General features: G+C 44.8%; 1 protein-coding gene across 2 annotated transcripts; it reads right to left on the bottom strand.

The window, feature by feature from the left end:
- Positions 1–1789: 1789 nt before the first annotated feature.
- On the bottom strand, positions 1790–26378 carry Bst1 (bone marrow stromal cell antigen 1). Of its 2 annotated transcripts, NM_009763.3 has the most exons (9): positions 26165–26365; positions 24654–24780; positions 23513–23648; positions 22909–22991; positions 19854–19930; positions 18902–18994; positions 7711–7797; positions 4768–4827; positions 1790–3261 (listed from the first exon to the last, which is right to left on the bottom strand). In NM_009763.3, the coding sequence occupies exons 1-9, from the start codon at positions 26329–26331 to the stop codon at positions 3156–3158; spliced, it is 936 nt and encodes a 311-aa protein (NP_033893.2). In that variant the 5' UTR covers positions 26332–26365; the 3' UTR covers positions 1790–3155. The 2 variants fall into 2 exon arrangements, with proteins under 2 accessions (NP_033893.2, XP_006503769.1); XM_006503706.3 differs by lacking the exon at positions 18902–18994 and having other exon boundaries at positions 1946–3261; positions 26165–26378.
- Between the last annotated feature and the right edge of the window lie 333 nt (positions 26379–26711).

Genomic DNA, 26711 nt, shown 5'->3' with positions numbered 1-26711 from the left:
TCCAAAGTAAATTTGGCCCTTTGCTTCTGTTTTCTCTGAGCCAAATAGTCCTCGGCAGCATTTTCTCTCTCTGCTTCCTTCTCGCGCACACACACAAGAAATACCAGACACTTCAAAGATTTTACTGAAATGTAGAATAAATACAGAAAAGTGTGGCTCACCATACTTTTAATACTGTCTCTGCCCATTCCTGGTCTCCTCCACGAAAGACTTGCAAAAAGTGCATTTTTTTTCAAAGCTTAGTTCACATTGAATCACTTATGTCCAAATGTCTCAAACTCAGCTAAGCCAGGCCTGCAAAGATGGTTAAGTCTTCAAGGAAGCCAGGAAGCCACCGTCCAGATTAAATCCAGGTTTGGCAAAGACCACCCACACAAAAATAGCAAGACAATGGCAAGGGACCTATAGTGGATTTCATGGAGGCCAAGGAGGTAAGAGAAAAAAAGTGAGGAATAGGGCCAGGCAGTGTTGGTGTATGCCTTTAATCCCAGTGCTTGGGAGTCAGGGGCAGGTGACCTGTGGATCTCTGTGAGTTTGAGGACAGCTTGGTCTGCATCATGAGTTCCAGGACAGCCAGGGCTACCCAGAGTAATCCTGTCTCAGGAAAAAACAAAACAAAGCAGAAAGCAAACAAACAAACAAAGGAAGAAGACTAGGAAGGCTGTAGGGGGTGGGTCAGAATAGTGTTATTGTTTTTCTAAACTAAAAAAGGTTCTAGGAGAGGAGGTGACGTCCAATGTCTAAGCAGGGCTTTGAATCTGCCAGATAAATGACAGAGTAGGAAGAAAGGTCAATGAAGAGAGAACAGCAAGTTCAAATACCCAACGAAGAGAAAATAGGGCACAAGTGGGCTCTAGCAATGAAGTGATCTGGGTGACAGGGAGCTGGGCATGGCGCCTCTAAGAAGTGACAGCATTTTTACAGTAAGCTATGGTAACTATCAAATGGACCTCTACCATATGTCAAGTCTTTGTTACTCTATAGTGCCTCACATCTCACATCTGTTCTTCATCCTCCTGAATCTGACTGTGTTCCCCACCCCTGTCTTGGCTGTGACTCACAAGTCCCAGAGAATCCTAGTCTGGAAGGGGGACTGCATGTGCCTACTGGGTGCCTGGGTGTGTGCTGGGTATAAAAGCTGGGTATAAAAGGGGGAAGGCGGGCTGCATATAACTCAACAGTGCTAACTATATCCATGATGATAGTGATGAGGATGAAAGTGACTGGAGAGCCATCCATCTTTGGACTATTACAACACAACTCACATAGGCTACTTCATCCAGAAACAATTTATTTGGGTTCAAAGCATTGAAAGTGTCAGGTCGCCGGGCGGTGGTGGCGCACGCCTTTAATCCCAGCACTTGGGAGGCAGAGATAGGCGGATTTCTGAGTTCGAGACCAGCCTGGTCTACAAAGTGAGTTCCAGGACAGCCAAGACTATACAGAGAAACCCTGTCTTGAAAAAAAAAAAAAGAAAAGAAAAGAAAGAAAAGAAAGTGTCAGGTCCTAGCATCACAGTATAAACTTTACCCTGATTGAGTCTCATGGAGCAAATTTGTGTGTGGATTCCAAAGGGGTGGAGTTAGGTAAAGAGTGAAGAGAAATCAGGAATCAAGAATCAGAACTAACTATGTCAACCATATTAGCTTTGAACTAACAGAGATTCTCCTGCACCTACCTCCCAAGCGCTGGGATCAAAGGCCTGTGATAAGGCATGGAAGGCTGAGGAAGCCATAAATTGCCTATCAGGGAACTCTCATGCCTGCTGTCTATAGGTAGAGAACAAATGTATCTGTGACAGGATTTAATTTTGTTTTATTCTCTTCAGGAAATGTTCCCTATTCAACCACATTTCTGCACACATATGGTAAGTGTGTTTCCTTTTTTTCTTTGATATACTGTAAAGAAGCAGAAAATATTAATAAGCCAAAGATCAAAAACAGAATAGCTGTGAAGTCCCTATTCAGAGAGAACTGCACTCTCCTTGGGGTTATTTTCTTTTATTCATTTACAGTGTATGCATATGCTATAAACACACATAAGGAATGTGATAGTATTTCTTACATTCATATTATATTTCATAACACTTGCATCATATTGTGAGTAGTTTTATATCCCATCTCTAACACATGTTAACATTTTCTTATGTGATGAAATGTTCCTAAGACAAAGATGTTAAATTTGCATCCTGTGAGATTTACTCCTTCTGATGCACAGCTTTGAGAGTTTTGAGAAGTTTATGTGAGATGCCACCTTGGTGTTTCTCACTTCTCCTTTAACTTAGCCCCTCCCCCCCTCATGCCTCTGGCACCCCGCCCACCCATCCTGGAATCCACCGCATTCCTCTTTCTCCATAGCTTTGTCCTTTTCAGAACTCTGTATTTTTATCTGCAGTGTGTAGCCATTTGGTCAGGCTTCTTTCCCATAGCACAATGCACTGGAATTGCCATTCATATGACTATACATCAATACTAGTTCCTGCTGATGGCTGAGCAGTAGTGCCCAGTACAGAATGCACTACAGTTACAGAATGCACTACATTTGACTTAACTGTTCACCAGTCAGGTGACACACATGACATTTACTTAACAAATGAACGTTCCATCCTATGGGTATACAAAACCTTATGTAGCAGTTCCAAACCTGTGTGTGCTTGTGTGTGCTTGACATTTTGGGTTATTTCCTTATCATAAGTAGCCATTAAATAGACATCTTTAGATATACATCTTTGCATAACATCTATATATGTATACCTTTATATGCTGTACATGTAATTGAAGCTCTTAACAAACACGTGTTGTATCATTTGAAACACAAGAAAATACAGAAAATAAAAAATACAGATGCTTCCATAAATACATTTAATTATTTAAGATTAAACTATTCTCCAGGTCTCAGTGCTTTGTACCATTATCAAATAAGAGATAATAACTTTAACTCCACAGTAGCAACTTCTGTCTGCTAAGCAGGACTAGATGAATGCCTTGTTTCTTGAATCATGAGTGTAAATACAACTGGATTACCGTCTGGTTACATTGTTTTTCTAGAAGGGTTTGTCTTGAGACAGTGGGTTTCCTTAGTTTACACAGGACAGTGGACTACTCAAGGGTTGCTGCAAGGCTGGCTTCTGTTAGAACCCTGTGGGGATTTTCTAGTCACGCCTGAGAACTTGAAGCCAAAGCTACTAAGAGAGAAATGAGAAGGCTGGCGTCTCCTATTGCATGAAGAGATGCGCTCTCCCTCCGCATAGATGCTGAGGCTCTAAAGAGAATAAGAGAAATAGAGACAACATGAGTGTGTGACAAAAATCACAATGCACGCCACAGAAACGTGTGGATAGAACAGAACGCTCATAAAGTGAAAGTAAAAATTCTTAATCACTCTATTCCCATCGAACCACAGTTAATAATGTCAGTTGTCCTCCCAAGGAAGACAGCACACGCATGTACACACACACACACACACACACACACACACACCCCTCTTTATGTAAACACACAGAATGCTATTTGCTTCCTTTGCCTGACACCACCTCTTGGCACTTGGACACAGTTCATGCCGGCACACACACAGAGTCAATTCATGTTTCCTTGTGTATGCATTTCTATTTTACAAATGTTCTAGAGTGTTAGCCAAGTTCCTTATTGGTGAATAGTGTATCATCAGAGTTTAGCTGATTAAGAAAATCTTGTTCTGACTTTAAAACACTGAGCAGAGGCCCTGGCCAAATCTCATTTAAACTAGATAAGATCTGACCTTCTGAGTTTTTGAAATAGAAATTACTGAATTCTTTTCAACCAGTTAAAAGGTGAATTTAAAAAATAATAAAACTATCTTATCTTGGTTCAGAATCAAGACCCATCGATCTGGACTTGTTAGTGGCCACGTATCTTACCAACTTCCTTAGGAAGCTGAAGCCCCTTCTTTACTAGCCAATGGCGCCCTCTACTGGACATTCACTATAGTTGCAGTTCTGATTCTGTTTATGTCTATATTGCATTTCTATATTCAGTTTATGCACTATGTTTCTGGGTCTATGCTAGACGTGTTGGTTTGACACATTTCAGAGTCAAAGATGGTTGTGAGCCACCGTGTGAATGTAGGGTATCATCCCTAGATCCTCTGGGACAGCATATCTCTAGCCCTAGAATCAATTCCTTAAAAAAATATAGGAACATCTCCAAGACATACTGTTAAGAGAAAAAGAAAACAAACCCCAGAATCTTATCTATATTATCATTTATTATAACTTATATGAGAGATCTATGTGTGTTATGTGGGTACATGACCATGTGTGTGTATGAATGCACACATGTGCTGTGACAGGAATATCTTACTCTATAAGGACACACAAGAATATAGAAGTTATGGTCTACCTACTCTGAGCTTTAAAAAAAAAAAGCTGGATCATATAAGAATAAAAAAATAACAGTGTTTGTTCTCCTGACCCTTTTAATAATCGCAAACTTTGTTTCTAGCATGTATATTAATCTTTCACAAAATAAATTAAGATTAAGAAGGAAAAGGTCCAAGGTCGCCCTGTGGCCCCACCTCTAGAATTGTCTGCTGAAGTGTGCTAGGTAGAGTATGGTGTTGGGCCGTCTGGGAAGTTAGCTCAGCTGGCAGATGTCTGTGGAACTTGCGACAATTTAACCAGAGACTGAGAGGCTACAGTGCAGAAATGACCTGCTCCGCAGTGAGCTATTTAGGAAATGGATGGACAATCAGACTACAGTTCACCTGTGTTGATTCAGGCCATTTACTTACGAGTTCATGATACAGTCGGGGTGAGTGCTGTGGTCCACACACATTAAGAACTTCACTGGTCTACAGAAGAAAAACCGTACTTAAGAGATTATCCAAATCACTCCTTCGAGTTAAACACCTATGATGTGGTTGCAAAGCGCTTGGAACACAAAACACATCTTTGAAGAGCCTACAGTTTCCTCCTTTATAAACAATACTGGCTAGGCTGGGACTGGTGACTCACACCTTTAGTCCCAGCACTAGAGAGGGAAGCAGAGGCAGGCAAATCTCTGTAAGTTTGAGGCCAGCCTGGTCTTCATAGAAAGTTTCAGGACAGCCAGAGCTATACAGAGTGACCCTGTCTCAGCACCCTTCTCACAACAGGTAGCATTTATCCAGCACTTACTATGTTCCACAAATATTGTCTGTGTTTTATTTAGGTCATACCATCCGACCCTCAACAATCTAATGAAGTCGATCCTATTTTCAACCACAATTTGCTGCAGATGAAGCTGACTGTTTTCCTTATGTTCTAACAGTGGTGAGTGAGAGATCTATCCTTGAATGTGGTAGGCTAATCCAGACCCTTCCTGCCTGCACCTCCTACTTTATTAGGAAAACTCCTTGATGTGTGCTTGGACAGAAGGTTGAACGAAAAGCACGTGAGCAATAGCCCAATTGAGAATGCTCATTGCCTAGTATAATCGAGGCAGAAAATGTGAAGTTCCAGGGCAACCAGGAGGGAAGGAAGGCAGCAACAGAAGCAGGGGCAGGTGACAGTGACACAGAAGGCGTGAAATACAAGGCAGACTAAGACAACACCTCTATGACCAGATGACTGGAAAGAATTGGAAGACATGGAAGAGTTACACAGGCATGCACTGCAGGCGCTGTAGTCCCCGCTTAGAGTCGCCTACTTACAGTGAAGTTTAGTCTGTATACATACATTTTATGGCTAGTGGGTTTTGCAGATAGTATCTCACTAGGATGCCTAGGCTACTCTTGAACTTCTGGGCTCTAGTGATCCTACCACCCTGGCCTCCTGAGTGTCAACAGATGCAATCTGTCCAAACATATTTAAAAAGAAATAAATTCGGTTGTTATTGTCTTTTGACCAAGACAGACTTTGAATTTTGTGGAGTCTGATCCATTGTGGTATTGGAAGAAACCAACCAAGAAGAAAGAGTCTGTGTAGAGATAAGGCTCTGCCAGTGTCACCAAAGACCCTTATGTGAACTTGGGCTGACTCAAGACGAAAGGCCATTCCACTGAACGCTGAGGGTCAGGAGAGTCTTACCTATGTTTGGGTTGATCTTCATTTATATTCAAACCTTAGATTCTTTGCTACCCTGGAGCAACAGAAAGGCCACAACACAGAACAGGAGCCTGCAGGAGCTGAGTGAAGCTTGGAGTCCCAGAGCCAGCAGCCAGAAGAAGTGGACGCCACACAAGGGAGGAGGGACATAAACTGAGACCCAAGTCAGCTGTGATGGGGGAAAGGGCTTTGGGGTCTGGCCTGACTGCTACAGTGTTGGCTAGAGATTGAAAAAAGAGCCTTTCTAGAGAGTTCTTGGGCCAGAAAAAAGTGGTGGTAACTGAAATCTGTCCTCATCGTTGAGCTGTAATGCAGTAAGAATTGCCCATGTAGAAGTATTTCTAACACATGGTACTTTAACACAGGTGGGAACATTAGTAGGAAGTGCTGGGGAGATGTTTGCTTCAAGACTACACAAAGTCAGGTTCAAAAATCAACTCTGATCTTGAGTATTGACCTTGAGCCAGTTATTAAACTTCGTAATTCATCTACAAACAGAGAATATTTACAGCCCAAAGACAGACAAAACTAACTCACAACGCTACAAATCTAGCCAGTGATACCACAGGAGCAGACAGCTGTGACAAACAGGGACTCTTCAAGACACTAGGGGATCTTCCCTCTAGAGGATAACTGGAAAGCTGAGCTGCTGCACACTGAACTGTGTAGGGAAATGTATACATTTCCCTGTATACAGGCTATATGTCCAGAAAAGTGTATTTGCTTCTAAAGTGGATGGTAGATGGCACCTGCGTTTGCATTTGTGTCAGCATGAGCAATCATAAGTAAAGGGGCACAGGTGAGAGTCATGGAGGCCTGGAACAGGGATGGCGTCACTCACAGATGACGTCACCCACACATCCTGAGGTTGTAATCAATTGGGAGAATGGTGCAGTTCATACAGCTTTGGGAAGGCAGAAGGCAGCAACGTTATGGTGCCGGGCAAGAATACTCCAGGACATTCTGCCTAGACACACCCATTAGTGTCTAAGAAGGCCTTTCAGTGTTGAACTGAAAACCTATTCAGCTTGCACACTTACGAGCTGAAGTGCTGGTAAGAGCACATGCCATTAATTCCAGTGTTCAGGAGACAGAGACAAGTAGATCTCTGAGTTTAAGAACAGCCAAGACTATACAGAGAAACCTTATCTTTAAAAGGGATCGGGGTGGCGGCGGGGGGGGGGGCAGTTAGAGAGGAGCAGAGGCAGGAATTCTGGGTCCAGAAGAGATTACAACCACCCCAGGCTTAGAGCCAGTCTTTGCTAACATCTGTGTAGAAAAAGCCCTTGATGACACCCAAGTCACAGTATATAAAGTTCAGGTCACAGTGTCTCAATAGACAGTGATTGATATGACTTATTTCTTAGTATCTATGGTTAAGACCCATCTGTCAAACAAATGCTCAGCTTAGTATCTTTTGTACTGTGGTTTAAAGATATAGTGACCACAGCCCATGGCTCTCAATCTCGTCACACATCAACCAAGGCTGAAGGGAAAAAGCAGACTCCTCCAGCTGTCATTAAAATGAACTCAGGAAGGGTCTCCCTGCCCACTCACCCCTAGGCAACCCGGAAGTCACCAGCCACAGCCCAAACCAACTCTTTGAATAGCTCTAATTATTCAAAGTGCTTATACATAGCGCCACCTACCGGTAGTCATTGATACAGCTGTGCTGGAACCCCAGGGCCTCCAATCTGTCTTCCAGGATTTTCACACTGCCTTCGCCACAGGATTCCCTAAAACATAGACAAGTGTGGGTTTGTTTTGTTTGTTTGTTTGTTTGTTTGTTTACTCAAACAGACTACAGAAGGAGGAAAAGGTAGAAGAAGCTGTTTCAGAGATAACTGAAGATCTTTAGGCCATCCTGAATGTTCTTCCTTCTAGAGGATCACTGGAAAGCCGAACATTTGAGCATTCGCTGGAGACCCATCACCAGGAAAGAAACACGGAGGGTGTGGGGGCAGGGATGGCACCGCTTGCACCGCTTGTAGTCATGTCTGCCCCGCAGCAAACGTTTGTGATGGTCCCCAGCGGGGTGAATCTGCTCCACCTATACCAAAAGCTTCAAATAATAACAGTATCCAAAGTTTCAAGTTAGAGAATGCAAATCAGCAGAAGAGAAAAAGATCATTGCAAGTCTCAACCATAGAGATAATCACTGCTAAGACCTTCTAGATGATATTAGCCCCGCCCCGCCCCGCCCACCCCCGACGTACCCACAGTTATGCTTTCGTGATTCAGTTAGCCAGTCAATGTTGGCCTGAAAATACTAAGAAGAAAATTCCAGAAACAAAACCATTCAGAAGTTTTAAATTGCACTCCTTGATCGGCAGGAGGAAATCTCTTGCTGTTCCACTCTGTCTCACCAGGAGGTGCATCACACACCACACTGGGCCAGCATAGCCACACTGTATGCCTCCTGTCCACTGGTCGCTAAGTCATCGTCTTGGATGCCAGATGGATTGGCATGGACTTGCAGCCTTTGTTTTGGCTCTCAAAACACCAGAGCAGTTGTGCCGGCAATTTGGATATGCTGGAGAAGCTGTGAGCTTCTTCTAGGTAAAAATTCTTGACTTGGAAAGTCTTCTCTAGGCTTAGCTGAGGTTCCTAAGCCTGCAAAAGAAAAATCTATCTAGGAAGTTCTGCCGAAGAAATGTGCTGGGTTTGCTGTCATAGTCTGCAGCACAGAAGTTCTGCCCACAGTGAGCGCACACAGTCACTCTTCATTTCACCCTGGCATGGAGGCATGAATACAGTGGGATATTTAAAAGCTAGATCGCATTCAATTTTTAATTATTGTATAATATTGTTATTCTATTTTATTACTCGTTGTTCTTGTTTTTTCTTATTGTGCCCAATTTATAAAAGAAACTTCATTGTAGGTTTACTGACAGGAAAAAATACTATACATAAAATGTCAATCTTCCACTAGGCATTTAAATCGCAACCAAGAGGGGAGGAGCTGCTGTGTATAAGTTTAGAGGCTTTGCACGTGTAGCATTGAATGCTATACAGTGTGTTTGTGTGCTTCAGCCCACGTCTGTATGTATGTGGACACATATAAACATATATCGTTGTTTGTAAATCCTGCATGTATAATATATACATCTGTTGGGAGCCGCCCCCACATTCGCCGTCACAAGATGGCGCTGACATCCTGTGTTCTAAGTGGTAAACAAATAATCTGCGCATGTGCCAAGGGTATTTTATGACTACTTGTACTCTACCTTTCCCGTGAACGTCAGCTCGGCCATGGGCTGCAGCCAATCAGGGAGTGATGCGTCCTAGGCGAAATATAACTCTCCTAAATAGGGAAGGGGTTTCGGTTTCATTATTGAAGGGGGCTTTCGTTTTTGGGGCTGGGCACTGGGCGCTTGCCCTCCTGGCTCCCAAAGATGTAAGCAATAAAGTTTTGCCGCAGAAGATTCTGGTCTGTTGTGTTCTTCCTGGCCGGGCGTGAGAACGCGATTAAGAATTGGTGCTGAAATCCGGGACGAGAAAAAATCCGGGACGAAAAAATACAAGAAAACTCGGGACCGGCACAAGGAAGATCCCTCATTCCAGAACCAGAACTGCGGGTCGCGGTAATAAAGGTTCCCGTAAAGCAGACTGTTAAGAAGGATTCAACTGCATGAATTCAGAACTTTTCAGCTGGGGAACGAGAGTACCAGTGAGTACAGCTTTACGAGGTACGCCTGGCCTTGAACTTTCTAAGGAAATTCAAGACAGTCTATCAGAAGTAAAGTGGAAAATGTTTGGCCTTGAATTTTTTCTAATGTTAGGAGCCCTTTTGTTCCTTTTCACATGTTATCAGGTGATTAAGATAGGGCTGAAAATTCTGGATGAAATTCAGGGCAATCTATCAGAAGTAAAGCGGGGAGAGAGAGTAGGAGCAAAGAGAAAATATGGTACACAAAATAAGTATACAGGCCTTTCCAAGGGTCTTGAACCCGAGGAAAAGTTTAGGTCAGGTAAGAATACCTGGGGAGAGATTAGAAGGAAGGAAAAGAAAAAAGAAAAGAAAAAAGATCGATTAGCGGAGGTCTCTAGGAGATACTCGTCACTAGATGAGCTCAGGAAGCCAGCTCTTAGTAGCTCTGAAGCAGATGAAGAATTCTCCTCTGAGGAAACAGACTGGGAGGAAGAAGCAGCCCATTACCAGCCAGCTAATTGGTCAAGAAAAAAGCCAAAAGCGGCTGGCGAAAGCCAGCGTACTGTTCAACCTCCCGGCAGTCGGTTTCAAGGTCCGCCCTATGCGGAGCCCCCGCCCTGCGTAGTGCATCAGCAATGCGCAGAGAGGCAATGCGCAGAGAGATGCGCAGAGAGGCAATGCGCAGAGAGATGCGCAGAGAGGCAATGCGCAGAGAGATGCGCAGAGAGGCAATGCGCAGAGAGATGCGCAGAGAGGCAATGCGCAGAGAGATGCGCAGAGAGGCAGTGCGCAGAGAGGCAGTGCGCAGACTCATTCATTCCCAGAGAGGAACAAAGGAAAATACAACAGGCATTTCCAGTCTTTGAAGGAGCCGAGGGTGGGCGTGTCCACGCTCCGGTAGAATACTTACAAATTAAAGAACTCGCCGAGTCGGTCCGTAAATACGGAACCAATGCTAATTTTACCTTGGTGCAGTTAGACAGGCTCGCCGGCATGGCACTAACTCCTGCTGACTGGCAAACGATTGTAAAAGCCGCTCTCCCTAGTATGGGCAAATATATGGAATGGAGAGCGCTTTGGCACGAAGCTGCACAAGCGCAGGCCCGAGCAAACGCAGCTGCTTTGACTCCAGAGCAGAGAGATTGGACTTTTGACTTGTTAACGGGTCAGGGAGCTTATTCTGCTGATCAGACAAACTACCATTGGGGAGCTTATGCCCAAATTTCCTCCACGGCTATTAGGGCCTGGAAGGCGCTCTCCCGAGCAGGGGAAGCCACTGGGCAGTTAACAAAGATAATCCAGGGACCTCAGGAATCCTTCTCAGATTTTGTGGCCAGAATGACAGAGGCAGCAGAGCGTATTTTTGGAGAGTCAGAGCAAGCCGCGCCTCTGGTAGAACAGCTCATCTATGAGCAAGCCACAAAGGAGTGCCGAGCGGCCATAGCCCCAAGAAAGAACAAAGGCTTACAAGACTGGCTCAGGGTCTGTCGAGAGCTTGGGGGACCTCTCAGCAATGCAGGTTTAGCGGCTGCCATCCTTCAATCCCAAAACCGCTCCATGGGCAGAAATAATCAGAGGACATGTTTTAACTGCGGAAAGCCTGGGCATTTTAAGAAAGATTGCAGAGCTCCAGATAAACAGGGAGGGACTCTCACTCTTTGCTCTAAGTGTGGCAAGGGTTATCATAGAGCCGACCAGTGTCGCTCTGTGAGGGATATAAAGGGCAGAGTCCTTCCCCCACCTGATAGTCAATCAGCTTATGTGCCAAAAAACGGGTCATCGGGCCCTCGGTCCCAGGGCCCTCAAAGATATGGGAACCGGTTTGTCAGGACCCAGGAAGCAGTCAGAGAGGCGACCCAGGAAGACCCACAAGGGTGGACCTGCGTGCCGCCTCCGACTTCCTATTAATGCCTCAAATGAGTATTCAGCCGGTGCCAGTGGAGCCTATACCATCCTTGCCCCCGGGAACCATGGGCCTTATTCTCGGCCGGGGTTCACTCACCTTACAGGGCTTAGTAGTCCACCCTGGAGTTATGGATTGTCAACATTCCCCTGAAATACAGGTCCTGTGCTCAAGCCCTAAAGGCGTTTTTTCTATTAGTAAAGGAGATAGGATAGCTCAGCTGCTGCTCCTCCCTGATAATACCAGGGAGAAATTTGCAGGACCTGAGATAAAGAAAATGGGCTCCTCAGGAAATGATTCTGCCTATTTGGTTGTATCTTTAAATGATAGACCTAAGCTCCGCCTTAAGATCAACGGAAAAGAGTTTGAAGGCATCCTTGATACCGGAGCAGATAAAAGTATAATTTCTACACATTGGTGGCCCAAAGCATGGCCCACCACAGAGTCATCTCATTCATTACAGGGCCTAGGTTATCAATCATGTCCCACTATAAGCTCCATTGCCTTGACGTGGGAATCCTCTGAAGGGCAGCAAGGGAAATTCATACCTTATGTGCTCCCACTCCCGGTTAACCTCTGGGGAAGGGATATTATGCAGCATTTGGGCCTTATTTTGTCCAATGAAAACACCCCATCAGGAGGGTATTCAGCTAAAGCAAAAAATATCATGGCAAAGATGGGTTATAAAGAAGGAAAAGGGTTAGGACATCAAGAACAGGGAAGGATAGAGCCCATCTCACCTAATGGAAACCAAGACAGACAGGGTCTGGGTTTTCCTTAGTGGCCATTGGGGCAGTACGGCCCATACCATGGAAAACAGGGGACCCAGTGTGGGTTCCTCAATGGCCCCTATCCTCTGAAAAACTAGAAGCTGTGATTCAACTGGTAGAGGAACAATTAAAACTAGGCCATATTGAACCCTCTACCTCACCTTGGAATACTCCAATTTTTGTAATTAAGAAAAAGTCAGGAAAGTGGAGACTGCTCCATGACCTCAGAGCCATTAATGAGCAAATGAACTTATTTGGCCCAGTACAGAGGGGTCTCCCTGTACTTTCCGCCTTACCACGTGGCTGGAATTTAATTATTATAGATATTAAAGATTGTTTCTTTTCTATACCTTTGTGTCCAAGGGATAGGCCCAGATTTGCCTTTACCATCCCCTCTATTAATCACATGGAACCTGATAAGAGGTATCAATGGAAGGTCTTACCACAGGGAATGTCCAATAGTCCTACTATGTGTCAACTTTATGTACAAGAAGCTCTTTTGCCAGTAAGGGAACAATTCCCCTCTTTAATTTTGCTCCTTTACATGGATGACATCCTCCTGTGCCATAAAGACCTTACCATGCTACAAAAGGCATATCCTTTTCTACTTAAAACTTTAAGTCAGTGGGGTTTACAGATAGCCACAGAAAAGGTCCAAATTTCTGATACAGGACAATTCTTGGGCTCTGTGGTGTCCCCAGATAAGATTGTGCCCCAAAAGGTAGAGATAAGAAGAGATCACCTCCATACCTTAAATGATTTTCAAAAGCTGTTGGGAGATATTAATTGGCTCAGACCTTTTTTAAAGATTCCTTCTGCTGAGTTAAGGCCTTTGTTTAGTATTTTAGAAGGAGATCCTCATATCTCCTCCCCTAGGGCTCTTACTCTAGCTGCTAACCAGGCCTTACAAAAGGTGGAAAAAGCCTTACAGAATGCACAATTACAACGTATTGAGGATTCGCAGCCTTTCAGTTTGTGTGTCTTTAAGACAGCACAATTGCCAACCGCAGTTTTGTGGCAGAATGGGCCATTGTTGTGGATCCATCCAAACGTATCCCCAGCTAAAATAATAGATTGGTATCCTGATGCAATTGCACAGCTTGCCCTTAAAGGCCTAAAAGCAGCAATCACCCACTTTGGGCAAAGTCCATATCTTTTAATTGTACCTTATACCGCTGCACAGGTTCAAACCTTGGCAGCCACATCTAATGATTGGGCAGTTTTAGTTACCTCCTTTTCAGGACAAATAGATAACCATTATCCAAAACATCCAATTTTACAGTTTGCCCAAAATCAATCTGTTGTTTTTCCACAAATAACAGTAAGAAACCCACTTAAAAATGGGATTGTGGTATATACTGATGGATCAAAAACTGGCATAGGTGCCTATGTGGCTAATGGTAAAGTGGTATCCAAACAATATAATGAAAATTCACCTCAAGTGGTAGAATGTTTAGTGGTCTTAGAAGTTTTAAAAACCTTTTTAGAACCCCTTAATATTGTGTCAGATTCCTGTTATGTGGTTAATGCAGTAAATCTTTTAGAAGTGGCTGGAGTGATTAAGCCTTCCAGTAGAGTTGCCAATATTTTTCAGTAAATACAATTAGTTTTGTTATCTAGAAGATTTCCTGTTTATATTACTCATGTTAGAGCCCATTCAGGCCTACCTGGCCCCATGGCTCTGGGAAATGATTTGGCAGATAAGGCCACTAAAGTGGTGGCTGCTGCCCTATCATCCCCGGTAGAGGCTGCAAGAAATTTTCATAACAATTTTCATGTGACGGCTGAAACATTACGCAGTCGTTTCTCCTTGACAAGAAAAGAAGCCCGTGACATTGTTACTCAATGTCAAAGCTGCTGTGAGTTCTTGCCAGTTCCTCATGTGGGAATTAACCCACGCGGTATTCGACCTCTACAGGTCTGGCAAATGGATGTTACACATGTTTCTTCCTTTGGAAAACTTCAATATCTCCATGTGTCCATTGACACATGTTCTGGCATCATGTTTGCTTCTCCGTTAACCGGAGAAAAAGCCTCACATGTGATTCAACATTGTCTTGAGGCATGGAGTGCTTGGGGGAAACCCAGACTCCTTAAGACTGATAATGGACCAGCTTATACGTCTCAAAAATTCCAACAGTTTTGCCGTCAGATGGACGTGACCCACCTGACTGGACTTCCATACAACCCTCAAGGACAGGGTATTGTTGAGCGTGCACATCGCACCCTCAAAACCTATCTTATAAAACAGAAGAGGGGAATTGAAGAGATTTTACCCCGAGCACCAAGAGTGTCTGTGTCTTTGGCACTCTTTACACTCAATTTTTTAAATATTGATGCTCATGGCCATACTGCGGCTGAACGTCATTGTACAGAGCCAGATAGGCCCAATGAGATGGTTAAATGGAAAAATGTCCTTGATAATAAATGGTATGGCCCGGATCCTATTTTGATAAAATCCAGGGGAGCTATCTGTGTTTTCCCACAGAATGAAGACAACCCATTTTGGATACCAGAAAGACTCACCCGAAAAATCCAGACTGACCAAGGGAATACTAATGTCCCTCGTCTTGGTGATGTCCAGGGCGTCAATAATAAAAAGAGAGCAGCGTTGGGGGATAATGTCGACATTTCCACTCCCAATGACGGTGATGTATAATGCTCAAGTATTCTCCTGCTTTTTTACCACTAACTGGGAACTGGGTTTGGCCTTAATTCAGACAGCCTTGGCTCTGTCTGGACAGGTCCAGACGACTGACACCATTAACACTTTGTCAGCCTCAGTGACTACAGTCATAGATGAACAGGCCTCAGCTAATGTCAAGATACAGAGAGGTCTCATGCTGGTTAATCAACTCATAGATCTTGTCCAGATACAACTAGATGTATTATGACAAATAACTCAGCAGGGATGTGAACAAAAGTTTCCGGGATTGTGTGTTATCTCCATTCAGTATGTTAAATTTACTAGGGCAGCTAATTTGTCAAAAAGTCTTTTTCAGTATATGTTACAGAATTGGACGGCTGAATTTGAACAGATCCTTCGGGAATTGAGACTTCAGGTCAACTCCACGCGCTTGGACCTGTCCCTGACCAAAGGATTACCCAATTGGATCTCCTCAGCATTTTCTTTCTTTAAAGAATGGGTGGGATTGATATTATTTGGAGATACACTTTGCTGTGGATTAGTGTTGCTTCTTTGATTGGTCTGTAAGCTTAAGGCCCAAACTAGGAGAGACAAGGTGGTTATTGCCCAGGCGCTTGCAGGACTAGAACATGGAGCTTCCCCTGATATATCTATGCTTAGGCAATAGGTCGCTGACCACTCAGCTCTTACATCTCACGAGGCTAGTCTCATTGCACGGGATAGAGTGAGTGTGCTTCAGCAGCCCGAGAGAGTTGCACGGCTAAGCACTGCAGTAGAAAGGCTCTGCGGCATATATGAGCCTATTCTAGGGAGACACGTCATCTTTCATGAAGGTTCAGTGTCCTAGTTCCCTTCCCCCAGGAAAAACGACACGGGAGCAGGTCAGGGTTGCTCTGGGTAAAAGCCTGTGAGCCTAAGAGCTAATCCTGTACATGGCTCCTTTACCTACACACTGGGGATTTGACCTCTATCTCCACTCTCATTAGTTGGGTGGCCTATTTGCTCTTATTAAAAGGAAAGGGGGAGATGTTGGGAGCCGCCCCCACATTCGCCGTCACAAGATGGCGCTGACATCCTGTGTTCTAAGTGGTAAACAAATAATCTGCGCATGTGCCAAGGGTATTTTATGACTACTTGTACTCTACCTTTCCCGTGAACGTCAGCTCGGCCATGGGCTGCAGCCAATCAGGGAGTGATGCGTCCTAGGCGAAATATAACTCTCCTAAATAGGGAAGGGGTTTCGGTTTCATTATTGAAGGGGGCTTTCGTTTTTGGGGCTGGGCGCTGGGCGCTTGCCCTCCTGGCTCCCAAAGATGTAAGCAATAAAGTTTTGCCGCAGAAGATTCTGGTCTGTTGTGTTCTTCCTGGCCGGGCGTGAGAACGCTATTAAGATACATCTGTGTACATATGAGTATGTATACATATATGGCATGTTTGTAAGCTCTGCATGTAAGCATACATGTGTGCATATATAAGTATGTACAATATATGTCATTGTCTTTAAGCTCCGCCTGTATGTTTGTATAGATTTGTGTCTCTCATGTATGTATAGATTTGTGTCTCTCTATATAATTATATATGCATATATGCCATTGTTTGTAAATTCTGCATTGTCTCCCTTACATCAACAGATCAAATCTCACAGAGCAAAGTCCCCATTTCAAGGACCTAAGTTGATTCTTATAGTTCATTGTTATTTAAACTATAACAAAATTTGTTGAAATTTCATTTTGTACATATTAATTTTCTGTTTCTTTGGCATCAACTCCTAAAGGTGGGCTTTTGTGAATCAAACTTTGAAATTCATTCTGGGGCTCAAATTTTCACAGATAGCTTTTCTCTTAGCAACCTCAGCATATGATTTTTTTTTTCTTAAAACAGTTTTTTTTTTTTTTTAACCTAGAGAAAGCTCACAGCTTCTCTGGCATAGGCAAGTTGCCACCATGACTTCTCTGATGCCTTGGGACCAATAATAAGAACGGCACATCCACGAGAGCAAAATCGTTTATCCTGAGCATACCCATGTCCCTCATTTGCACCAATAGGAAGTGTCACCTTCCCGATGGCCACAACTAGTCGAGAGGATTTCTAAAGGCATCCAGTGACAGACACAGTACTGTGAGCTGTGGCCATGACAGAGTCCTGCTGAGTCTCTGTGGGATGGGAATGTTAGCAGTCTCTCCATCATTAAGCTGGTTGGGAGTGCATGCTCAGTGAACTGATAAGCAGCTAGAGAAAGGTTCTGTAGAAATTGAGTTCCAGGCAGTCTACGAACGGAGAGGACAAAGTACTGAGAGAGGCCATTATTTAGAACTTGTCTCAGAACGTGGGCTGATGCCCTTCTCTGGGCCCGGCTTACTTTTTAGTCAGCAACACCACAAGCCTCCAGCCTGACACAGTGTCAAGGAAAGGTTTCTTTTATGGCCTCTATAGAGTCAGTTAAAGCTGTGTTAAAAGGGCATCTGCCACACAGCTGGCGGTTCTCAGACTGGAAGTTTTGTTTAAATACACATCACGGTGTACATTTGAGGCTTGTCACAGGATGCTATAAGATCCACATACTTAGTAAGATCGTTACCAGTAAGACAGATTGACCCAGCTCTCCCTTCACCCTTGCTTTCTTGTGGCAAGGGCAGCTGCAATCTGATTACCTGAACGTAATCCCTATGGTGACACAATTCATTAGTGCTAAGCTTCATTGCTTTCCTTAGAATCTGAGACATCCAAGTGGGCGCTAGCGAGCTCATAACCTGCAAGCAGTTGCGTCTTGTGGATCAAATATTACAAGCAGGTGTTCTGATCACGTTTGAATTCCTCCTACCACAGAGGCGAGGACCTGAGATGTTAAAATGACATTTCCCAAATGCAGGGTCAAAGGACAAAATCTAGTAGATATAACAACATAACCAGTTGAAAAAGAGAAACTTCTATAAAAGGCAATTTTAAAAAAACCCAAAGTATAATGATTTTCATGCAACATTAAGCATAGTTTATTTTCTAGGAAGAAAAATGCAGATCTTGGTAAAACTTATGTAATACACAGTTTCTGAAGTTGTTGCAATCTGTTACCCAACTGGGGATGGTAAGCCATCATGAGGTGAGACTTAGGCCATATTTGAAAGGGAACTTTTCAAGGTTCTCTCGACACACAAATTCTGTGTCATATGCATCCTTGAGTTTGGCAATATTCCCCTACATGTGACATCAAGGCTTTGAAGAGCAGGCCTCTCCTCTGAAGCCCCCTCATGGCTGCTTAGCTGGAAACAAACTGTGGCCCTACTGCCAAGCTTCTGGACCAAATGGGTTTAACGTTTTAATTTGGCAAAATTTAAAACAGCAGGTAGAACTGTTTGAAAACTATAAGCAAGTTGACGAGGTAGTTAGGGGGTCTTTAGGCTCCTTGGCAGTGGTGTTCAGACATGGAAAAGATGAGCTCCACCCTTGCTTATATGTAAACTCAAGTCGTTTTGAGAAGCTGTAGTTCTCTGAAGTCTGGTCCTCACCAGTCAGCCAGCACCTACTTACAGAAGTGGTTGCTCTACAGAGAGCAAAGGCTTCCTCATAGACTAGCCCTGGGATGATCTTGAAAGCTTTGGTGAGGGTATTGAGCCTTCAGGTGACAGGAAAAAGAAGCTGGCTTTGACCCTCAGAAATATGTAAGAAACTCATTTATCCATAACTCCCAATGCCACTCATAAAAATCAGCATGGTGCCAGGCTAGGAGCACGCTGGCCTTCTCATCGGTTCTCCTTCCTCACCAGTCACATTAGAATCAGAGGCTGGCATGCTCAGAGCAAAGGGGCCACGATCATATCACATCCAAGCAAAGCAAGACCTCACAGCTACCGCCCCAAGCCCCAAAACTTACACATTGGGCCCTCCAACGTCATGCATAACCCAGATCTCTATTCTTGTGACTTTATCCTTTTGTAAGTACGGGATTTCAAAATCTGCAAAAAACCTGGGAGACAAGGAGGACATTTATTTTCATCTGTTCTTCCTTGGCTTTGAGTCTGTACACGCTAGGCAAGTTCTCTGACATTGAGTCCTGCCTTCAACCTAAGAGAACACTTCTTCAAGTCTTAACACAATGTAACAACTAATCCATTTTGGCCATTAGTTTGTTTATACATTAAAGTTTTGAAAAGTTCCCAGGAAAGCCAGTTGTGGTAGTGCATGCCTTTAAATCCAGCATTCAGGAAATAGAGGCAGGTAGATCTCTTTGAGTTTACGGCCAGTCTGGCCTACATAGTGAATTCCAGAACAGTTGGGGCTAATTCAGAGAGACCCTGTCTCCCCTGAAAAGAGTTTCTAGTGCTCATTTTACACGTTGAGTGCATGCACATGTTTATGTGTATGAGGGTGCACATTTGTATGTGTGTGAGTGTATGTACACTGGAGAACAAAATTGGGCACTGTCTAGTCTCTCATGATATCCTGGAACCCTCCAAGTAGACTAGTCTGTCTGGAATAGTGAGCCCTAGACGTCTACTTGTCTCTGCCCCCACAGCATTTGGATTACAAATGTGCCGCCACTCCCAGATATTGTACTAGAGTTCTAGGGATCAAACCGATGCCCTTGTGTTTACACAGCAAGCACTGCCTACCGGCCTGTCCCTCCAGGAGTTCTTCTTACCATCTACCTTTGGAGACTTGCCAGGGTATTGGTCTGCTCTTAACAGTTTAACTGTTTATACATGTCTCTGATCAACACATCATTCAACTGTTTTACTTACTATACCACGCTGTACAAAAGCAAACATCAAATTGGGTCTGAGGAGCTTCTCTAGCCTTTCGTTTGGTGTCTCTGGTGTCCTTACCCTCTCGTGGGATAGGCTCCTTTTGGCTCCGAGCCATTCAGCATGACGTTGATCACCCCTGAACTGTCTCTTGAATACTGCAGGAAGAAAGACAATTTTTTTTTTTGAGCAAATGAAGACACATCATTTTGTGCTGTAGAAATAGGTATTTTTTTTTGAGTGTTTATTATTTCTATTTAGGTTTTCTTTTTTTATGGTATTTTTTTAATTAGGTATTTTCTTGATTTACATTTCCAATGCTATCCCAAAAGAGGGTTTTTTTTTTTTAATTGACAATTTTCAATAGAGGAAAATTTTGTATTTTGCGTGTCTAGTAGAGATGCAGACTGACTGGTTCATTCGGAGAAGCAAATCGTCTTTAAGGTCCCCCATCCACAGACTCAGTAATTCCATGTCAGGTAATCTGAGGACACACGCCATCGTGTCTGCTAGAGTAAACTAGCCTAGACTGATGTGACAAATAGCCTCAACACTGCAGTGTCGTCACACAAGGCTTCACTTTGTGCTCCCACAGATCAGTCAGTCACCACAGGCCTCTGGTGGTTTGGCACTTTGAGTTCTCAGTATGAGGAAGCCACCACACCTGCAAAGTTGTTAACTGCCAGGAAGGGAGACAGGGCAGTGACCTGGGCTACAAGTCACACATGACACTCCCACTCACAGCCCATTGGCCCATAGAAGTCTCATGTAAATAACCGGCCAAAGCAGATCACAATTCACAGGTGTAGATGTCTCCTGGGAAACAGTACCAAGTCCCACCACAAGCCCTGCACGCATACACATGTGCACAGGGCCATGGGCTTACAAGACCAAAACATGCTCACCAGCTCGAACAGCAAGGAAACGGTGCACTAGGTTCCAACACAGCATCAAACTCTGAATAATTAATGCACCACTAGTATGAAGCTACAAGGGACATGCACGGTCATAGGACATGGTTACATTCAAGACAGAGTGCAAGATTAGACAGACAGAAGATGAGCTTCCCTGCAATGTTATAACGTGAGGCTGAGGGTATGGCTCAGGCATGCTAGCATGCACAAGGCCTGGGGTTCAGTCTTTGGTATCATTAAATAAACAGATTAATAAGCGGATGTCTAGTTGGTCTTGTTCTTAGGGTAGTGGAGACTTCTTGTCGTTGAGCCTCAGAGACAGGTTTACTCACTAATGAAATGACACCTGATGCCAGGTGCTCCAAAGCAGAGATCATCTAGTGCCAGTTCTCTCCAGCTGCTTTGTGCCAGTACTAACAGTAGCAGTTTAAGTCTTCGGATGCTGAAGTCTGACCACCTCTGTGTGAAGGGGGTAGCATTTTGGTGGTGGGAATATGGGGGCTCTCATTTGTCTTTGTGTAACTTGCTATTCTCTACCACGAGCAGTGGTTGCGATGATGACGGGAAAACATTGAAAAGGATGTGGGCATACGTGGCCCATAGCTGTGGAAAGGATTGGTTGAAAATCCAGCCTCTGAAGCTAACAAGCCTGTTTCTGAAACCTGGTTCACCAACTTACTACAATCTTGACCTCAGGGAAATATTTTTGACCTCTTTGTGATTAATTTTCCAAGTCTTAACAGTTACCTCAGAGGATGGCTATATAGATGAAACCTTTAAACTCCTAGCATTTCAGCCTGGGAGATGTAGTTCATGGTAGGAACTTGCTAGGTATGTACAATAAAGAAACTAACTTTGACCCCCAGCACCACAAATAGTAATAATAATAACAACAACATTTATTGACTACTTATAAGGTTCAGTCCCTCTCATTACTGTACGGTATTAGCTTTGCTTTAGCTTCAACTATCCAATGTACTCTAAGGGCTTAAAAGTAGGAGGTATTAGCCCAGCAATGGTGGCGCATGCCTTTAATCACAGCACTTGGGAGGCAGAGACAGGCAGATTTCTGAGTTTGAGGCCAGCCTGGTCTACAAAGTGAGTTCCAAAACAGCCAGGACTATACAGAGAAACCCTGTCTCGAAAAACAAAAACAAACAAACAAAAAATTGGAAGTATTGATACTATTTTCCCATACTTGCAGCCAGTTGAGGAACACACCTTAAAGTCAGGAAGATTCATAGTAGCCTGTGTTACAGTTCTTTTATGGACAGTGTTGATCGGAGCCCTCTTTATTTGTGTTAAGCTTTCCAGTCTCCAATAAGAGTCTATGGCAGTTAACCAGAGCCTGTATTTCAGATGAAACCCTCCCCCCAAAAGTGGGAACAAACACTGCTCCCGTGGGAGCTAACTGAAGTATACAGTCTTCAGCATGAGGTCTTATGCTTACAGGAATCCCTTTGTGTGGCCCCGGTGGAAGGTTTGACCAAAGTCCTTCACCCTATCAGTGGCACCATTGAACTCCTAGAGAGCAAAGTAGACAAGGGGAGGCAAGGACACATCACCTCTGAAAGGGGAGGGGTAGAAGTCCCCCGTCTTCTTCCTGCTTCTCAATCAGCACAATCAACATTTAACCATCAGCACAGAGCTAAGGACTTAGCCCTCCTTGTTTCTAATCTTTATTCCAATACTCATGGCAGAGACTGTAGGCTACAAACAATGTCATTTTATAGCCACTGACAGCTCCCATGAACTGTGAGGGCAATGTCCTCAGAGACACAGACATGTCTTAGCAACACTTCCGTGGCTCCGACTTATTAGTAGCCCATCAGCTCTTCTCCCATTAAGGCTACTCTGTGGACACCTCTGATGCCTACAGTGAAGTCTCCACTTTCCTAGGCTCTCCTGTAAAATCAAAGCCATTTTTTACAGCACTAAGAATGAACACGGCTTTGAACCACTAAACACGCCACGGTGCAGGAGGAATGCTGACAGTCCCCTAGCCCCACTGATAGCTAACACTTGCCGAACATTTCTCTCTGCACCAGCCACCGCAGTAAGTATTTCATCTTCATAAACCCTCACAGATTTGTGGAGCAGAGAAAAGAGTCAGAGTAACCATTACAGTGGAAAGGAAGATACACAGAAATTAGGTAAAGGCCTGGGGGTCAGTTGGCAGATTCCACACATGCTCCACACTCGCTCGCCCATCCCAGGATTACCTGCATGGATGCACTTTTCCAATAGGAGTCCACGGCGTTGTTTTCACAGTCTTCTGATGTGGGGCAGGACTGGTAGTCAAGTCCTAGGAGAAAAGTACACAGATGCATTCCGTATTGGACATGTATTAATTTCACGTATTTGCTAATTCCACATCTGGCATGGATGCTGAAAAATGTATATACTGCATTTGCCCCTTTTCAGCCTCTGTTTCCCACATCTGGAAAATAAAGGCACAAAGGCAGAGCCCTGCTGGATTGGAATCACAGGCTCTATGGTCTGACTGTGAGGCTACACAGCTTCTTGGCTATACATTCGGAAGCAACTCCCTTAATCGTGCCGTGCCTCTGTTTCCACAACTCTCAAAATAGGACTGGTCATAGTGGATAATGTGTGGACTCTAGCCTTAATGTGTCTAAAATACCGGTAAGAGCATGCAGCAAAGGTTAGGTATACTCTGCTCACTGTTGTTTGAATCCGTTACTATAGACGCCGCCTACCTCGGAGGATTTGGGAAGGATTAAATGAGATGAACGTCTATGAAGACACCCAACACGAAAGATAAACCCACAGGCTGAGGAGCTTCGATGTGTGCAAAAGTCTTACCAGAGGCATTTTCCTGTCGACACCAGCTCAAGAAATCGCCAACTTTGCCATACAGCACGTCGCACAGGGCCACGAGGCGGCGGGTGTTCTCCCCATAGCTCATAACGAGCAGGTGGTTATTCTCCCAGAACAGTGACTGATGAGAAACAACCAGGAGTTAAAATACGAAATAAAATGGAAGCACCTTGACTGCAGTGTCGTCGAGGTAAGTCAGCAGCCGTTCCTCACGGAATGCAGACCTGCCGCAGGCCCGCAGCTTTCTCTTGCCTTGCTGCTGTGGCGCCTTTGAAGAGTGTCACCTTTGTCCTTCCTGTACTACAAAGACACCATGCAGAGCAGTGGTTCTCAACCTCCCTAATGCTGTGACCCTTTAATGCAGTTCCTCGGGCTGTGGTGACCCCCAACGGTAAAATCATTTTCATTGCTACTTGCTAAGTATCATTTTGCCACTGTTATTAATTGAGATGTAGATATTTTTGGAGATAGAGGTTTGCCAAAAGGGGTCCCACTGGTTGAGAACCGCTGACTTAGATGATGACATATCTCCCCTGTAGTACAAAATGTGTGCATCATTGCTAAGAACCTTGCATTAGGAATGATTAAGACCAGGGCTTGAAGCCTGGCTCCATCGCATGCTAGATGTGTAATCTTTGTTAAGGCATTCCGTCTCTCCGTGTGTGCCTCCGTTTCTAGCTGTGGAAAAGGAGGACCAGAAGCCGTAGGCCTTGTTCCGTAGCTCTGATTAGGAAGGTATGCGATTGCACAATGCCCTTCCTGGAGCGAACAGTGCTTCAAAACACCGAATTCTTCACAGCATACCTGGAACCTTCCAGGATAAATAGTGTCTCCACGCTGCACGTACAACAACATTCTTGGTCACTGGCTCATCTGGTCCTCAGTAGTCCAGTCTCTTTGTAGACTGGAAGGGCTACAAGAACTGCTGTTTATGTCAGACCCTTAACCCTTAATGCAGCAACACCAGGAACAGAAGGATTTCAATACGTTATTTGCTTAGTTCATTGACCAGCATAATTTTTGAATTATGTTTCTGCTTTTCCTCAACAAAGACGTAGGAAGAAACAAAAGGCAGCATAGATGTAAAAATGACACTTTGGTCCATAGCTGAAGGATCTGTCCTTACCTTGTCCCTAGGAATGGGGTGCCTGGAGAGGTTAATGAAGAGATCATAGTCTGAGGGGAGCACAGAGCAGGGGTCCTTGTCCAGCACCCCCTTGAAGGCCTCCCAGATGGCTGTGCAGTTTTTGTTCCTGTACAAAAAAGTGCCGGTCAGAACTGGAGACGCAGTTCGGAGGGTAAGGCCGCTTGTGCCATAGGCAAGAGGACCTGAGTTCATCACCCACCAACCCTGCCCATATGGCTGCCGGTGCCTCTAACCCCAGCATTGTATTAGGTGGAAACAGGAAGATGACTGGGACTTGCTGGCCACTAGCCTAACTCTAGCTTCCAGACTAAGACAGAAAATGATAGAGTAGGCTGTCTTCCTCTCTGTGGGCACAGGCACAACACACACACATACACACACACACACACACACACACACACACACACACACACACATTCTGTGCACACAACAAAACAGAGTTCTCCAGTTTAAGGAAAGCAGTCCCCTACCCCATCCCCACCTCCAGACTTATGACAGAAGCAGACAAGGCCACAGATAAAAGTGATGCTAGAAAGTGACAATTTCAATGTCAATAAACCAGGAAACTTCTGGTTTTCAGAACTCTCCTTCTCCCTCTCCCTCCCCCCTCCCTCTCCGTCCCCCTCTCCCTCCCCCTCCCCCTTCCCCTCCCCTCCCCCTTCCCCCCCCTCTGTCTGTGGTGGAGGTACTGCACATGTATCATGTAGTCAACTGTTCTAGCACTGAACCACACCTCTGGCTTTCGCCTATTCATTAAGACACAAGAGTGGAGCTCCTTGTTCAGGTTCATTAGAGGGCGAGTCTCTGGGCCCACTGAGGTCAAGTCAGGAGGCAAGACTTGGGAAGATAGGAGTGGATGCCAAGTGTTGGGAGCAGTTTCCTCTACTGAGTCAGAGTGGCTTCTGGGGCCAGTTTTCACTCCTGAGGTCCAGGACGCCTTTCAAAATCACGTTCTATAGCAATGGTCATGTTGTCCTACCTTTGGTGACAATGACCAACCTGACTTCTTATGTTATTCTCTCATTTTATTTTATTGAGCTGCATCCCAATTAAAAACAACTGGCATGAGAAAGAGTGGTGTAACAACACAAAAAAGCAGATCCAGAGAAGGAAATTATTTCAATAGGAAACACAGTGTGCACAAGGTAGGGGGAACCAGAATCCTCTAGATGGGACAAGGGGAGCTAATTCCCAAGTGGTGCTCAAAATACCCAAACTGGCAGTTGTTGATAGTAGGCAAGGCTCTTTCACTCAAATTCACCTCTAGACTGGTGTCGCATTACAGCTTTCTCCTCACCTCTACACCCACAGGGGCAGCCTTAGCAGTTTCCTCCCGGGTCTGGAAATCCCCTGCACAGGGGATCTTGTCCCTAAGAATCACCTACATACACATCACCTGCATGGAGTCCCGCTAGTCCCTCCACCTGACTTTCCAAAGCCCTCACCTCACCCCACCCTTCTGCCTTTTCACTGTCTGGCTTAGCACTTACCCCAGGCTCAGCAGCGTGGTGTACTCTGCGCAGCGGCCCAGGAAGATGCTCTGGAGGTGAGGAGTGGTACCCTCCCCTGTCCACCGCGCTCTTGCCCCCAGAAGCACTGTCAGCAAGGACAGCCATAGCCACAGCCACAGAGACAACAGGCCTCCCTGGACAGCCATCAAGAAGACTTTGATTCCTCTAGCCCGTGGCCTCTTGGACTCCTCCCAGTTCCTCTTCCACTGAGGAGGCGGTTCCCCTTAGCTGAGCTTTGGCAGGACTCATCCAGATGCCAAGCCAGCCCACCTCCCATCCTCTTTCCTCTTCCATTACGACAGAAATTAAACTTAGGGCATTGCCTGGCAAAAGACGCCTCGTGGAGGGACCCCAAAGGGAATGGGAATTTGAAGCGCGCGCGCGCACACACACACACACACACACACACACACCTCTATAGAAATCTGTTACCATGTGAGCCCTAAGCAAACTTAAATTCTGTCCTGGTTCACACAGTCTTTCCAGGAGAGACATGTGCTACCCTTAGTGAAAATTGATGGCTTTG

The sequence above is a fragment of the Mus musculus genome, chromosome 5 (assembly GCF_000001635.26).
Source record: "Mus musculus strain C57BL/6J chromosome 5, GRCm38.p6 C57BL/6J".
Classification (NCBI taxonomy): Eukaryota; Metazoa; Chordata; class Mammalia; order Rodentia; family Muridae; genus Mus; species Mus musculus.
The sequence above is the reverse complement of the archived record's forward strand: the minus strand, read 5'-3'. Positions and strand labels throughout refer to the sequence as shown.

Bases quoted from the DNA above. Each gene is read 5' to 3' on its own strand.
- Bst1 (NM_009763.3), bottom strand. From the start codon at position 26,331: ATGGCTGTCCAGGGAGGCCTGTTGTCTCTGTGGCTGTGGCTATGGCTG. The intron at 22,992-23,512 runs GTAAGACTTTTG...CTTTTCTCCTAG, and splicing joins TCGACAGGAAAATGCCTCTG to GACTTGACTACCAGTCCTGC. The intron at 19,931-22,908 runs GTAATCCTGGGA...TTCTTCCTGCAG, and splicing joins GGAAAAGTGCATCCATGCAG to TATTCAAGAGACAGTTCAGG.